This window comes from Chrysemys picta, chromosome 8, assembly GCF_011386835.1.
Source record: "Chrysemys picta bellii isolate R12L10 chromosome 8, ASM1138683v2, whole genome shotgun sequence".
In the NCBI taxonomy this organism is placed as follows: domain Eukaryota; kingdom Metazoa; phylum Chordata; order Testudines; family Emydidae; genus Chrysemys; species Chrysemys picta.
In genome coordinates this window covers 96,082,426-96,098,880 of record NC_088798.1, presented here as the reverse complement: position 1 = coordinate 96,098,880, position 16,455 = coordinate 96,082,426, and the positions used below count along the sequence as shown (strand labels likewise).

The following is a 16,455-nucleotide window of genomic DNA, read 5'->3' as shown; positions in this document are numbered from 1 at the left end:
TCTGTAACTTTCCAGGCATATACAATAATGGTGAAGCTTACTTTATGCATAATGGTACTATATAGTAAGATGTTCTCAACCTCCATGGAAAAAACTCCCCTATAATAGAATTGCAATTTACATGTTATAATGCATGAAAAATTTGTAGTGAAATCAGATTGGAAGTTTGTTGTAAGAAGGTTCTCCTATCACTGTAGGTTGATTGATTGGATTTTTTTTAATGGGATGCTATCATATTATCTTGTGAGGTATGGAACGGCTGCCGTAAGAGGAGAGATTAATAAGACTGGGACTTTTCAGCTTGGAAAAGAGATGACTAAGGGGAGATATGATTGAGGTCTATAAAATCATGACTGGTGTGGAGAAAGTAAATAAGGAAGTGTTATTTACTCCTTCTCATAACACAAGAACTAGGGGTCACCAAATGAAATTAATAGGCAGCAGGTTTAAAACAAACAAAAGGAAGTATTTCATCACACAACGCACAGTCAACCTGTGGAACTCTTTGCCAGAGGATGTTGTGAAGGCCAAGGGTTCAAAAAAGAATTAGATAAATTCATGGAGGATAGGTCCATGAATGGCTATTAGCCAGGATGGGCAGGGATGGTGTCCCTAGCTTCTGTTTGCCAGAAGCTGGGAATGAGTGACAGGGAAAGGTTCACTTGATGATTCCCTGTTCTGTTCATTCCCTCTGGGGCACCTGGCATTTGCCACTGTCAGAAGACAGGATACTGGGCTAGATGGACCTTTGTTCTGACCCAGTATGGCCGTACTTATGTTTGTATGTTATGCTCTTATGAGGGCTGACAGAATCACAGCACAAGCTGAGCAGGGTCAAGCCAGGTCACTGTCTGGTTGGGAGTCTTAAGATTTGTCTACATGGTGCATTAGTCTGCACTAAAGGGGTTTAAATTGTAGCGTGCACCAGCATGTTGCACACTAACAGGATTGCATGGATCCTACTGGTGCATACTAAAAGTTCCCTGGTGCACACTAATGAAGTCTTGTTTTGTGACTACATTAACAGTATAATTTACATCCCACTAGTGCAGACTAATGCACCATGTAGACAAGCCCTTAGACACTGCAGGATTTGGTCGTGTTAATTTACAAAGTGCCATTCTTCCATCTGAGTTAGGTAGGACTTTACGGGTGTAATGGATGCATCTAAAATGTGATTTTGACCGGTTGAGGCTACTGAAAGTCTCACAGCACTTTTCATAAGAATTATTGTGTTAACTGAAAAAAGAACAGGAGTACTTGTGGCACCTTAGAGACTAACAAATTTATTAGAGCATAAGCTTTCGTGGACTACAGCCCACTTCTTCGCTGTAGTCCACGAAAGCTTATGCTCTAATAAATTTGTTAGTCTCTAAGGTGCCACAAGTACTCCTGTTCTTTTTGCGGATACAGACTAACACGGCTGCTACTCTGAAACCTGTGTTAACTGAAAATTTGGCCAGGACACTGAGGTTAAGGTAACTATAGTACATTCTGTCTACCTAAACTCCCACTGCAGTTCTAATTTGGTATGATAGTCTTCTTCACTTCTTGTCTTGAATGTTATTGTATAGCTCGGTTGTGCTTGTTTAAATAATTGTAGTGTTTCATCAGAGGGTTGTTTTCATACCATTTGTGATTGAAGCAGTATTCGAAAAGAGTTTTCAAAGTTCATTCCTTTTAAATAAAAGGTACTATGTAAAATTTCAGATCATTATTTGATTACAGGGCATATGATGAAAGAATAAAGGAAATGCCAGTTTAACAGGTTGAATTCTCTTAATACTGCTGTGACTGTAATCCTATTTAAGTGTAAAATTCAATTTTTAAATACTTTCCATTGTTGAATTAAAGGTAGAAATTCATAATGGGACTAAATTAATTAAAAATGCGTTAAGTTTTGGAACTGAGTTCCCTATAATGCTAGGAATTTGGGTTTACTTTGGTTCCAAATGCCCAATATTAAACAAAACAGGTTGTACAGAATTTTAGAAATATTCTCCAGAGAAAAGCATTAATTACTACTACAAAGTTAGGGCTTTGTACAGAGGACAAATCAAACATCTGATAGTGTGAGGGATATTAAGTTCTTCCCACACCCATTTTATTATCTGGCATATAAACAGCAACGGTGGGTTCTGGACTAACAAATGAAGAGACTGGAAGTCAGATTACTCTCCCACAGACTTCTGTGACCTTTGTCAAGTCACATAACCTGCTTGTGCCTCTTCACCTATCATTAATGAAGTTTGACACTCACTTGCCAAGTGTGTTTGGAACAGATCAAATGTGTAAATTACTATTGTTTCACCTACTCTTTTGTTATGACCTTTGCTTTCCCAATACATTCTGTGTCACCCACCTGACTGATATCTTGAAGCTGTTTCTGACTTTGCAGTCAATAGGGCTGACAATCAACTTCAAATAACACAACGTTAAGAGTGCCTGGGAGCTGAAGTCTTGTAAAATGATAAGGTTTAAACCTTACCATACGAAGGATGTTTGCCAACAGCTTTAAAACACGATACAGCAAGAGTTCTCTGTGCCAGTGGTTTTGAATGGTAGGATTCATCATGTTCCTAAATATTGGTATCTAACATGTTAGAAAGCAGCATTTCTAGCACTTGTTTCACTCACTGCAGCTTCTTAAAATCCTCAGGAGATTTGATTACGCTGTTGCTAGCATTTGCATGGAAACGACTGCCGGATTTGAAGACAAAGACCAGGCAGCTTTAAAGAGTTATACAAAGTGAAGGGTGCGGGGGGAAAGAGAAGGAAGGGAGGCTTCTTTTATGAACTTGTTTTGCTTTTGATGTAACTGGGCCCATTCTTCTCTGCTACATGGAGTGGCTCTGAGTTGAGAAAAAAAAATAGGCAGCTGCTGCACAGAATATGCTTGGAACCATCGAGAAGGCCTTTTGGGAGCCTGGGATGACTCTGTCATCCCAAGCTGTCATGTCAAGGGGAGAGAGTAGAACCTCTAAAATAGACTTTTGAATGTGATGGGGACAGAGGAACTGAACAGCAAGAGAAGGTGGGAGCATGGAAACAAGAATGCCTATAACCTCTTCACTCCAGTTCTGACATACTTGCTATGCCTGATACATCATTGTAGGCAAATTCCATGAACTCTAGTAACCTCGTTGAGAGGATATGGGGGAATGAAAATTACTCCTTTCTCTGGTCTCAGATATTCTATATTCAGTCCTGGACCAGTGCCAAACAGCACTTCTAGTGGAAAGTGACAACCCAAGTGACCTTCAAGTATAGTGGTGCAGGCCTTGAATTAGTTACACCTCAGAGCTTTAGTCCTTCAAGATTTCTGGACTGGCTACACCCAGCAGGAAACATGATTCCTAAAGACTGGCAATACTTCATTATTGTGACAGCGGTGGCTTTGTAGACCACAGTTTATGAACCATTTCCATATGTCACTAGAAAACTGAAGACTCCAGCGTTCATTTATTGTGCTCATTCATGACCAAACAAGTCATGAGATATTGGACCTTAAGATTTCAACATTCTGATTGCTATCTGGCCCACGCTTTTATTGTCCTACTTAAAATGACTTTTTGTTTTTAAACCACTGATATTCCACAAACAGAGCCCTGGAAAGCTGTGATTTCAAGTTGCTCACATTGGTTTCTGCTTCTAGCAATTCTCAGCATTACAGCTCTTAAACCGCTTTATTAGAGTGGAAGAAAAGCCAAGATGGTAATTAGAGTGGCATTTTAAGATTGGATATCTCTCCATCTGCTAGTGTAAGTAACCAGTTGGCAGAGCAGTATGAAACTTTCAGTACCCATGAGTGTTTCCAGGAAGTGGCCCTGGGCCAGTGACTAGAAGAAAATTTTAGCCCCTGGACACACACACTGATTGGACAGCATGTTATGTGTACACAATGGAAGATCCATAAAAGCAGGTAGCTAAACATTACTTCATATAGCTAAATCACAAGTACAATATGACAAGTTGAGAATAATCACTGGACTGCTTTTGCCAGTTACTCTATAAATGTCACGGCACAATCTTTGGCCAATTGGATCTTTGCCCCATGTTAGAAGTAATGTATTTAAATAGATGCCCATTTCCATTGGCTGCTGTAGGGGGTGGGATGGATGAAGGGGAGGGTCTTTACTAATCTAGGATTCAGGATTAGCATTTACTATGCAGTGGGTGGTGCTTTATTGGTATATTTAATAATAGTCAATTATTGTAGGTGCTTTGATGGATTCAGTTTGTTTGGCAATGGCCACTTGCTGCATATTTTCAAGGTGTTAAATGTGCGTTGCTAAGATTTCCTAGTCAGTTTAGGCTCTCTAGTTTTGTTCAGTGACAGGAACATACTATATATATATTTTTTTTTATTGTTTGCAGTGTATGTGTGATAGACTCTGAACTAAGGAAGAATTCAGAGATTAGCAGTGTGCTGTTTCCTTGGCAAGATAGAATGGCCATTTTTTTCCCTGTGACTTCTGCGTTGTATTATGTAGGAGACATCGCATGTTAGAACATGGAGTGACGCCATTCAGTGAATTTCAGAGAGAAAACTTTAAAAGAACAATCTGTATTGCAAATTCTAGTTTGTATAAACGGGCCTGTTTCAGGCAAGATTGGTGAAATTTACAGTAGCATTGGGTGTGGAAATAGTCTAATCCACTGTTTAGTTCAAAACACAGAATTATTAAAGGGAGTCTCATCAGCCTGTTCAGGAAACGGTTTCGGGTCTCATATTAATAATGGGGAATGACCGATTTTTAATCCAGTATTCCACTAAGCATCTTTTTTGCGTTTAATTTGAGATATTTTTGGACGACTTACCAAGGTTAAAGAGCGGGTTCTTCCAGCATCCACTGTAACACTCAATCACTATTATTGCATACAAACTATTACTTTAACAGTGCAAAAAAGCAATAAATATTCCTGTTCTATATCTGGAAAGTACCTGGACAGTGCATTCATATCTTTCTATTGCTACAGTAGAAGTGGACATTTAACTTTAGTAGATGCAGTTTGAAATTTTAAAATCTGCAGGACCAGATAACTTGCACCTAAGAGTTTCAAAAGAATTGCCTGAGAAAATATGAGGTATTAATGTTGATTTTTTTTAAACAAATCTTGGCATACTGGGGAAGTTCCAGAGGACATAAAAAAAACTAATGCTGTGCCAGTATTTTAAAAGGGTAAACAGAATAAACCAGCAAGCAGTCCTGTGGCACCTTATAGACTAACAGACGTATAGGAGCATGAGCTTTCGTGGGTGAATACCCACTTCTTCAGATGCATCCGAAGAAGTGGGTATTCACCCACGAAAGCTCATGCTCCTATACGTCTGTTAGTCTATAAGGTGCCACAGGACTCCTTGCTGCTTTTACAGATCCAGACTAACACGGCTACCCCTTTGATACCAGAATAAACCAGTTAGTCTAACATTAATCCAAGGCATAATCATGGGTCAGCTGATATGGGAGGCAAACAGAAAAAACTGAAGGATAGTTGCAGAATTGGAAAAGTTCAGCAAAAAGCTACAGGAACGATCCATGGTCTGGTAACTTGCCGTATGGCAAGAGAGAAGCTGAATCTATTTAGCTTATCAAAAGGAAGGTTAAGTGGTGACTTGATCACACTCTGTGGGTACATCCACACAGGGATAAAAAATCTGCAGTTGGCCCAGGTCAGCTGACTCGGGCTTGCAGGGCTCGGATTCTGGGCTGAAGAATTGCTATGTAGATGTTCGGGCTTAAGTGGGAACTTGAGCTCTGGGGTCCTATATGGGTGTAGGGTCCCAGAGCTCAAGTGCCAGCCCAAGCCTGAATGTCTACACAGCAGTTTTTAGCCCCACAAACCAGAGTAGGCTGCTCTGGGCCAGCCTGGCCATGCCGCAGGTCTTTTATCTCTGCGTAGACATACCCTATAGGTACCTATGTAGGGAGAGGATTTCTTTTACTAAAGGGCTCTAATATGGTGGACAAAGACATGAAATAATCTCATGCCGGGAAGCTGAAGCTAGCCAAATTTAGACTGGAAATAAGTTAGAGATGAGGTAATTATTGGAACAGCTCACTTGGGGATATTGTGAATTTTCTGTCACTCAGAGTTTTAAAATCAAATTGGATATTGTTTAAAAACATGCTTTGGCTCAACCAGAAGTTTATAGATTTGCAGATTTTTAAGGCTGGAAGGAACCATTGTGATCATCTAGTCTGACTGGATTGCTGGTACCAGAGGCTCAGTGGCGTAGGGATCTTGAGGAGCCACAAGGTGCCGGAAGGGGTTTGGGCTGCCCAGCGCAGCGCTTAGGGGTTCAGGCGGCCCAGCGTGGCCCTTGGGGGTGCGGGGGTTTGGGTGGCCCAGTGAGGCGCTCGGGGGGGTTCGGCAGGGGTTTGGGCAGCCTGGCGAGGCGCTCAGGGAGGGGGGGGGGTCGGCGGCGCAGCGCTGGGGGGGGATGTGTTACGGCGGGGCGGCGCTCTTCTTTTTTGCCTGGGGCGGCAAAAAAGTTAGAGCCGGCCCTGCCTGAGCTGCCAGCATGTCCCCTTCTTATTGATAACTGCCCTTTGCAGAGTCCTAAGTTCTTAAAGACTAGCAGGCCTGCACAACAGTAGGGAGAAAACCAGGGGCCCAGAGCAGAGTACCAGCCTCCAGTCAGAGAGGGGGAGGCCTAAGGTTCCTCCTCAAGGAAACCAGCTGACAGCATCCAGGCCTTTAGATAACTGCAGTTGTTCTTCGCTGCTCTGTACTAAGGTACTGAGAATACTGTCCTCTTCAATACCTCAGTCTCCATAACCTCCTCTCATCCCACACAAGCCCTCCTTCCTGCCCCACTGTCCTCAGTGTAGATCAGCAGAAACTCACCCAACACCCATCCAGCCAACAGCCTTACACTGCCTGGCCAACTCTTTTCATCTGTTGGTCCCACAACCCTGCACAGATCTGCTATGAGCTTCATGCTAGCTCATCCCTGCCTCTACTCTCTGTGCAGCCTACTCTCCCACTACTGGCTCCTTGCAGGGAATAGGGATGGTCAGCAGGAACCAAGGAATAGTAGGAATTTAGGGCCTCAGCATTTGCTTCACTCTAGAGTCCTAGCTCAAAATGGGGATAGCTTCCCTCCTTCCCAGGACTGCATTGCCAGTGGGCCCAGAACCCCCGGGGAAAATCCAGCCTCGATCCATCTGTACCTGCTATTAAGGTAGATCCTTAAGGGCTGACGAGGTCCTGACATGTAAATAGTCTGAAGGCAAAGAGGGGAAAAGGCTCAGACCATAAATGAAGTTGTTTCTGGGGTGTGTCTAAATCTCAGGGATCCATGCCACCGAAGCCCCCGCCCCCCCCCAGCGCCGCGCCACCGGGGAAAAAAAACCAAACCCTCGAGCGCCACCCCGCGAACAAAAACAAAACACCGCAAGCACCCCCCCTACACCCCAACATTGGCCACCCCTTATAAGGTGCTGCCCCAAGCACGTGCTTGGTCGGCTGGTGCCTGGAGCCAGCCCTGAGATCAGGAGACTGCTTCCCTCTCTGCGATTCAAAGCTCTCCCTTGGATTACTTTGTTCTCTGACTCTCTTTGTTGGACAGCAGGGTCAGGATCCATCCATAGCATTTGAATCAGTGGAACTCTATGGATGAGTGAGACAAGCAGGATTTGGCCCTGCCACATAGGCAGAGCTAGAATTAGAACTCCTGAATTTCTGGCTTCCAGTCACATGCTCAGCCTACTATTAGGTGCACTGCTCCTGCTTCTCTTCCCCAAAGTTCATTGGTCCTCTGTTAAATCCCTTTAACAAGCAAACCTCAGCAGGGGGTGAATGCCACAACTATTCCTGTGCAGGTGATAGAACAGCTAGCTATGGGTGACTTGCCTTCCGTGCTGGCTTTGTTTTGTTTGGCTCTAGTAAACGAATTTTTAAAAAAAATTCCAGATAATATTAATAAAATTAAGCCTCTTTCGTTACTTACTGCTAATATATCACCTTAAGATTTAAAGTGCTTTATGAAGGTTTTATTATTTTAGTAACATCTGTTCTGCCTCCCCTCAGCTACGTGAACAGTTGTGAACTATTGCATGCCTTTGTTGATTTGATATCTTCTCCCCCCCTTTCCTTTTCCCTACAATATTTGTCAGTAATGAGACTCAAACACTTGACCTTCTTACTGTATGTTTGTGTTTGCATTTCTTGGAAGGGAAGTTTATGACCAAACCATTCCCAAGCAGAATTTCTGGAGCCCTGCATTTTTTGTTTTCCCCCTTTTTGCATATATCCTTTAAGCCTAGCTGGGGGGGGGGGGGGGGGGGGTTACAGTAAGAACAGTATCTGGAAATTCTGCTCCTGAATAACTGCATAATCTGCACTCTTGGGTTGCATAGTGGAGCAAAACCATAGCGTAGGAGCATGTCACAAACCCTGCTTGCATAACTAGGCACAATGGATAGCTTGTTCTCTGCTCAGTGGAGGCCTGTCTCTACTTTATATTGTTTTGAGGAAGATGGTGTTAAGGTAAGAGAAGTTTCCCTTGCAGTTCCCTGCATTTTGTCCCAAGTCAGAAATCCAAAGATCTAATGGAAAACTTTTAAAATTATTCTTTTATTTTCTTTACTTTAATAGGATGTTTCCATTGTCTTTAGCGGGACTTAGATAAGGCCCATAAAGAAACACTGCCATACTAGTTGATTTATCTTTGTTTCAAAGAAGAAAAATCCCTTTGGGGGTGGGGGAACTACACATGATGTGAATAATCTATTGTTACTGAGGCCCCAAGTTTTCCAAGATGACAAGGAATTCACCCCTGCTGCAGAATTAGGCTCTGGATTCCAATTCTGCCATTTAAATGATCTTTCATGAAGTTATATTTTGGGGCCTAAACAGGTTGACAGTTTTTTTGTTTGTTTGGTGGGGGCTTTTTTCCTTTCAGAGTGTACGTTTGAATCATTTACCATCAAGGTATTTGGATTAACCTTGGTTAATTTAGAAGAAAAAAATCAAAGTGTTATTGATAAACTTGTAATGTTAAGGCTCGCTCTTTTTCTCTTGCAGTGGAATCTGGTATGTGATGATGACTGGAAAGCTCCCTTAACTGCCTCCTTGTTTTTTGTGGGTGTACTGGTTGGATCCTTTATATCAGGACAGCTCTCAGACAAGTAAAGTATATACACCAAAACTTCTAGCTCTCTATCTGATTTTCTAAAAGCACACTTAAAAAATGAAATGAGCCAGCGGTGAATGCCTGACCTGTTCAAACTGTAGCAAAGTTGATATACTCTTGGGTTGGGCCTACACTGATGAGAAATGGTCACCAAAAACACTATGGTTGTAGCGCTGATACTAACAACAATGAGAGCACTAACGTGTATTGGCTGCTGGCATTTTTACCTCAGACAGTCTAATCTCATTGTAGACAGAGCCTTAGCCTAGCATGAATTCAGCTACCCTAATCAAAGCAAAACATTATTCTGAGGCTTATTTTTTTCTGTATTTCAAGTCTATCTTTTTGCAGCCACAAATGAAAACAGGCACAAACAATTGTTGGGTAGGTTACATAGCACTCAGTCCTCTCACTGCCTGATGTGTTGTGGGAAAACTACAAGCTGCTACTGAAAAAAATCCGGCTCATGTTGTACCATTTGATTTAATGTGGACTATCTCTTGATATGGGTACTTAGGAAAACATGTCTGCAGTTTTTCTAGCTCAGTTCAATAACTCCCTTTGTACAAGCTTTCATAGATTCTGGTGTACCCTATAGGGTCAAATTCAAGGTCTAAGTCCAGTGGTTTGTGTTTGTGGAAGCTGCGCCGTAGAAAACACGAATGCTGTTCAACAATCTCTAATAAAGTGGCTTACTGACCCAGCTACTAGAACCATGGGCTGTCTTGTTGATCAGCACCAGGGTGAAAACAAAATGGAAGCATTCTTGTATTTCAAAAATCTGGGTTTTTTCAGTCTCTTGCATTTCAAACTGAGGTCTAATGTGCAATACATTGGCATCTACCTGGTTTTCAGTGAAATCATGTGACACCCTTCTACTTTTCTGATTTAATAGCAGTACTCATACATGTTTAACATCTGGTCTTTTGGGGCCAAATCCTGAAGTTCTTCCTCAGATAAAGCGCCTGCAAAGATTTAATAGTTTACCTGAGTAAGGTATTTAGAATCCATCCCTCTCTTCTTACAACAGGGAGGGACTTCTGTTGCAGGGCTGTTTCGGAGTGTTCCATCATGCACTATTGGGGTATGTACATGCTTCGATAAAACCCTGCTGCACCAACTCTCAGAGTCTGGATCAGCTGATGCGGCTCATGGGGCTTGAGTGCAGGGTTAAAAATAGCAGTGTAGGCCTTTGGACTTGGGCTGGAGTCCAGGCTCTGAGACCCTCCCCCCTTGCGGTGTCTTAGGGTATGTCTACTCTGCAGTTAGACACCCACGGCTGGCCTGGACCACCTGACTTGGGTTAAGGGGTTGTTTAATTGCAGTGTAGATGTTCTGGCTCGGGCTGGAGACCAGGCTCTGGAACCTTCCCACATCACAGGGTCCGAGAGCCCAGGCTCCAGCCTGGGCCACAACATCTACACCACAGATAAACAGCTCTTTATCCCGAGTCCCCTGAGCCTTACTCAGCTGGCATGGGCCAGACATGGGTTTTTAACTGTAGTGTAGACATGCCCTCGGAGTCCAGGCTCCAGCGCAAGCCTGAACATCTACACTGCAATTTTATAGCCCTAAAGCTTGAGTCCTGTGAGCCTGAGTCAACTGATCTGGGCCATCCACAGCCCTGCTGTGTTCTCTTTTATTGCAGTGTAGACATACCTTTAGGTTATGATAATCCTGAAGCTAGATTCAGCTGTCTTGCCACCTTAATGATTTCTGAGGAAACATTGCTAAGGAGTCCAGAAACAACCATTGGGATAGGTACAGAGTGTCTCTTCCAAATGCTAATGTGATCCTTGTACCGAAGCAGGCATGATGGACAGCCACACGCTGTCCCAGGAGAGACTGGTTTGGCAAAGTTTTGCTCCCAGGGGATTTCTCCCTTTATGATATGTTTTACACTCTAGCGCCATCTAGCAGTGTGCCTTAGAAACAGTATTGCAGACATGTTGGAATCTACCTTCCTCCTACAGAGCAGGCAGGCAGTAATCTGAGAGGCAGGAGTAAATGGTGAAATAGCAGTTCAGAATGGATTGGTGAGGAAAGGCTTTTTTCTGGTTCATCTGTGCATCCTTATCCCTCCAATCTATCGAAGTCTTATACTGCAGTTACATTGTGGTATCTGGGCACCATTGTTGTCCCTCTGGATCAAGTTTAATTTTGAAGTAGGGTTACATGAAATCTGTGATGCAGGGAACCCTGCATCAAAGTGGGAAGCTAAGGCAACTGCTGATATTTAGATAACTAGGCCAGAATGTGCGTGTTGTTAAGGTCAAAGTTTGCCAAGAAGCTGGGGCTAAAACTCCCATTCCTGTAATAAGTACCAAAGGGCATTTAGTGCCGGATTCTGACATCATTACATTGACTGGTACTCTGCTCCATGAATAGTCCCATTGGAAATCAATTAGGTTACTGTAGCAGCATGACGACTCACCCCTGCAGCGCCTCCTGCTGGTCATCCGGGAATTAGCTCTTTCCAGCACAGAGCACCCTCTGCTAGCCGGTGTCTCGCTGTCCGCTGGCCTCGTGTCCTTCCCAGACCCTGGTGCCCTTTTATCTGGGGTGCTGCCCCCTGGCAATACCCCCACACTCTGCCTCTGGGTCTCCCCTCTCTGGGGAACACCCAACCCTCTAATCCCCACCTTGCCTCAGTCTGGGCTACTGCCAGTCATCATCAAGTCCCCGCTCCCTGTGGCGGACTGCAGTGTAAAAGCCACTTATCATAGGCACGGGGGGGGGGTTGGACCAGCTGCCTTCCTTTACCACCCAGTACCTCTATGAACCTAGGACCAGGCCCTGCAGCCTGGGGAGTTGCCAGCCTGGAGCTCCTTCACTTCCAGTACCCTTTCTGCAGGCAGCTAGGCCCTGCTCCCTCCAAGACTGGAGAGAGCCTTTCTGAGCTCCTGGCTCCCAGACTTTTCATACGGGCCAGCTTTGGCCTGATTGGGGCATGGCCACAGCTGTGGCTGTTTCCCCAATCAGCCGAGGCTTGCTGCTTTCCTAGCCGCAGCCCTCTCCCAGGGCTGATTTCAAGCCCTTCAGGGCAGGAGCAGGTGACCACCCCGCTACAGTTATTCAGAGAGCAAGGTATTGCTCAGTGTAACTGAGTATGGTTTGCAGAATTGGGCCCCTTAATGACTATAGATTGGCATAGGGCCAGAGTTTTCCTCCTTAGAAGACTCCACTTCTCTGCCTTATGTTTATTGTCCCACTCTGGGGCATGGAAGAAAGCACTCCTTTTGAGTCACTGACACCTCATCTTTTGCATTCTAGCGATAATTCACTTTCTAGGTGTTTGCACTTGTCCACACCCATTCCATCATCCCTGAAGAGAGAACCTCCCACCACATCCTCAGAGAAATCTCTTAAGGTACGTCTACACCACAGCTGGTAGCATGCTTCCCAGTGTGGAAAGAAAGACGTGTTAGATCTGCTCAAGCTAGCATGCTAAAAATGGCGGTGTGGCCATGGCAGCACAGACAGCAACTTGGGCTAGTGGCCTGAGTACAATCACATCTGTTGCCGGGGTTCTCACCCAAGACGACGCAACCACACTGTTATTTTTAGCAGTGAGCAGAGCTAGCATGTGCCTGTCTACCCGTTCTGAGAAGCATGCTCCTAGCTGCAGTGTAGACATACCCCGATTGCAGCACTTAAGATATTCTTCCACTTTTGGAATGGAATTTTTAAGCTTGTCTGAAATATTTGTTTACGTGTCCCACTTTCTGAGACATTTCTCCTCATTATAGAAACCCCCAATGTGCAAGACTAATTCACTGATCTTGCTCTTATTTTCGTGATTGTTTCTTCTGTAACCCTCTCGTTTTTGTCTTTGTCCACCAAAGGTTTGGCAGGAAGAAAGTTCTGTTTGCGACCATGGGGGTGCAAACCGGCTTCAGCTTCCTGCAGGTCTTCTCTACCAGTTGGGAGATGTTTTCAGTGCTCTTTGTCATCGTCGGCATGGGACAGATCTCTAACTATGTGGCAGCCTTTGTACTTGGTATGGGAGTTTGTTATGCATAGCACATTTTCAGTGTTATTGTTCCCCCTGCTCTCCTCATTTACTAATGGCTTGTTTTTTATTTTTTCCCAAGCAGCACTGTTAATAAGAATATAACCTTACCAAGCATGGCTAACTCCTAATCCATTTGAAAATTTTCCTTTTAGTAAAATAGTAACACATTAAAATAAAATGCTTTGTTTACCAAATACTTAAATGAGCAAAGGGAGTAAATCAGAACAAGTCTTTATCTGAAGCAAGAGCTCTCCAGTGAGAGGATGCAGTTAGACGCACGCTCATAGTCATATGTTGGTAGACGTGTAGAATGAGTTGTGCCCAGTTGCTCTGGTGCACTGCAGTTTGGAGCCAAACACGCCAATTGTACATATGATACTGTAATTTGTAATTGTGATCAAACATGTAAGTGCAATTTAAAACTTCTGAAAACAATCTGTGATGAAAGTTAAGCTGTCACATGGATTCTGTCATTGCATCCATTCTATGATATCTAAGCAAAGGTGTCTGATTGGAGGACAAGTAAGACTACCTATGAATCTGTTTGAGAGAGCGCTCTGAATGCTTTTGTTTTAAAAAGCGACTTCAGTGTCTAGAGCACTGAATTCTTTGTGGCCATAACAAAGCTCAGAACAGCTCTGAAAACAGTGTTTAGCTAACTGCTGCAGCAGGCAAAAAACATGGTTTGTTGGTGTAGGTTTTACCAGACTAGTGCCTTTTGTTGTGAGTTTTTTGGAATCCAGAAGGCTTTTACTCGTTGAGTTAGAACAATTTTAGGTTCTAATCATATAGTTTTTATTCATAAAAGTACTCCCTTTTGGTGCAGAATCAGGCCCTAAGATAGATCTGGCAGCATCTTTTTAAAACAGGAAAAAACCACAACTAATATAGCGCTAACAATTGTAGCATGTGTGAGGAAGAGTTTTGCTAAAAGTAGGGTCAGTTCTTGTATAGTGGTAAAATATTTGGCTGCTATTATTTCTGATCAGTTAAAATGCTAATCCACACTCTCTTGTTTTGAACAGGCACAGAAATTCTTGGCAAAACAGTTCGTATTATATTCTGCACATTAGGCGTTTGCATATTTTATGCAATTGGCTACATGTTGCTGCCACTGTTTGCTTACTTCATCAGAGACTGGCGGATGCTGCTTCTGGCTCTTACTTTACCGGGGCTGCTTTGCATTCCACTGTGGTGGTGAGTGTAACTACACTAAAAGATGTTTGGCTTCAGAAAGTCTCACCTACAGCTGATCGGGTTCAGACTTGAGGTTAACATAACAGAAATGTGGAATCTGATGCAATATTGGCCTTTAGCAAGAGGTTATGACTGAAACAGTATGAGTGTATCTGGTGTCTCCTTTGGGGGTGTTTAATAGAATCACAGACAGTAGAAATCTTTAGGTTTCATTTCTTCTGCCAGATTTTGCCATTGTAGTACAGAATCTTAAATTTTCTTTAAAAAAAATAAATAAATAAAAAATGTATAAAACTACTTTTAAATTTAGGGCTGTCTGGCTGTGAAATTAAGGTCAGATTCTTGTCTCAATAGCTCTGGATTCACACTGATGTAACTGCTGGCTTCATACCAATAGCTGAAATTGGAATCTGGTCGATAAGTGTTATAGAAACACCCAAGTCCTACCTACACTTAAAGCTTCCACCAGTAGCACCGCATCAGTGGAGAATTACTGCTCTGAAGTTGGTTAACATGGACCTGTGGTTTTCAACCTGTGGTCCCCGGATCCCTGGTGGTCTGCAGACTATGTCTAAGGGATCCACGAAAGGTGACTATGAAAATAAAGTTTCAGGCCCCCAAAAAGGCATTCTGTTTTTCTTATCCATCAAAAGTATGTGAATACTCCCACCTACAGGTCAAAACCCTGAAATGTTATCATTACCATAGAAACCCACAGTTTAGCGCCCTTTCTCACGTTGTGTCAAATGCCGTGCCAAGCAGGTGCAACATCAATAGTTGAATTCCATTCAGTCAGTTTTCAGTCTAAGACTTCTAAGATAGGGATCCACGGACCACAGGTTGAATTTCCAAAGGGGGCCGCTCCTCCATTTGAGATTTTTTAGGGGTCTGCAAATGAAAAAAGGTTGAAAATAACTGACATAGATAGAACCTACATCTAGAGCTCTATCAGTAAAGAATTAACCTTCGCGCCAACACCTCTGGCCTATTACTAAAGCCTTCCTTAAGAACTTTCCGTAATATTACTTAATGAAGGATGGCTTAGTTGTTGGCATTATCATTAAGCTAGAGGAAATGTGTTGCACTTTTATTTTCTCACAGATAAATTTTTGTTCTCTTTGCACTTGGCTAGTCCTGTATTTATCTTATAGATACTTTTTCTATAGTATCCATCACTGTATTCTGATGCCTTCTGGTGCATTCTGATGCCTTTGCCTACATATGGTCTTATTTAGTGATGCCCAGGGCTTTTCTGCTACATCTTTTTCAATTAGCTCCTCTAAATATCTAAGAGGTTATGTGCCCAAAAATAACTGCTGGCATATTTTATAGAATTTGGCTATCTTTTGCACCCACAAATCATAGAATCATAGAATCATAGATTATAGGACTGGAAGGGACCTCGAGAGGTCATCGAGTCCAGTCCCCTGCCCGCATGGCAGGACCAAATACTGTCTAGACCATCCCTGATAGACATTTATCTAACCTACTCTTAAATATCTCCAGAGACGGAGATTCCACATCCTCCCTAGGCAATTTATTCCAGTGTTTAACCACCCTGACAGTTAGGAACTTTTTCCTAATGTCCAACCTAGACCTCCCTTGCTGCAGTTTAAACCCATTGTTTCTGGTTCTATCCTTAGAGGCTAAGGTGAACAAGTTCTCTCCCTCCTCCTCATGACACCCTTTTAGATACCTGTAAACTGCTATCATGTCCCCTCTCAGTCTTCTCTTCTCCAAACTAAACAAACCCAGTTCTTTCAGCCTTCCTTCATAGGTCATGTTCTCAAGACCTTTAATCATTCTTGTTGCTCTTCTTTGGACCCTTTCCAATTTCTCCACATCTTTTTTAAAATGCGGCGCCCAGAACTGGACACAATACTCCAGCTGAGGCCTAACCAGAGCAGAGTAGAGCGGAAGAATGACTTCTCGTGTCTTGCTCACAACACACCTGTTAATACATCCCAGAATCATGTTTGCTTTTTTTGCAACAGCATCACACTGTTGACTCATATTTAGCTTGTGGTCCACTATAACCCCTAGATCCCTTTCTGCCGTACTCCTTCCTAGACAGTCTTTTCCCATTCTGTATGTGTGAAAT

At 43.2% G+C, this 16,455-nt stretch overlaps 1 protein-coding gene across 1 annotated transcript in view; it reads left to right on the top strand.

Moving 5' to 3' along the window:
- The window catches only part of LOC101933201 (organic cation/carnitine transporter 2), a 46,359-nt gene that overhangs the window by 12,276 nt on the left and 17,628 nt on the right, over positions 1-16,455 (top strand). Inside the window, exons 2-4 of the mRNA XM_065554986.1 lie at positions 9,034-9,137; positions 12,988-13,142; positions 14,183-14,354. Of these exons, the coding sequence (XP_065411058.1) occupies positions 9,034-9,137; positions 12,988-13,142; positions 14,183-14,354 (431 nt within the window). The remainder of the gene's footprint in view (positions 1-9,033; positions 9,138-12,987; positions 13,143-14,182; positions 14,355-16,455) is intronic.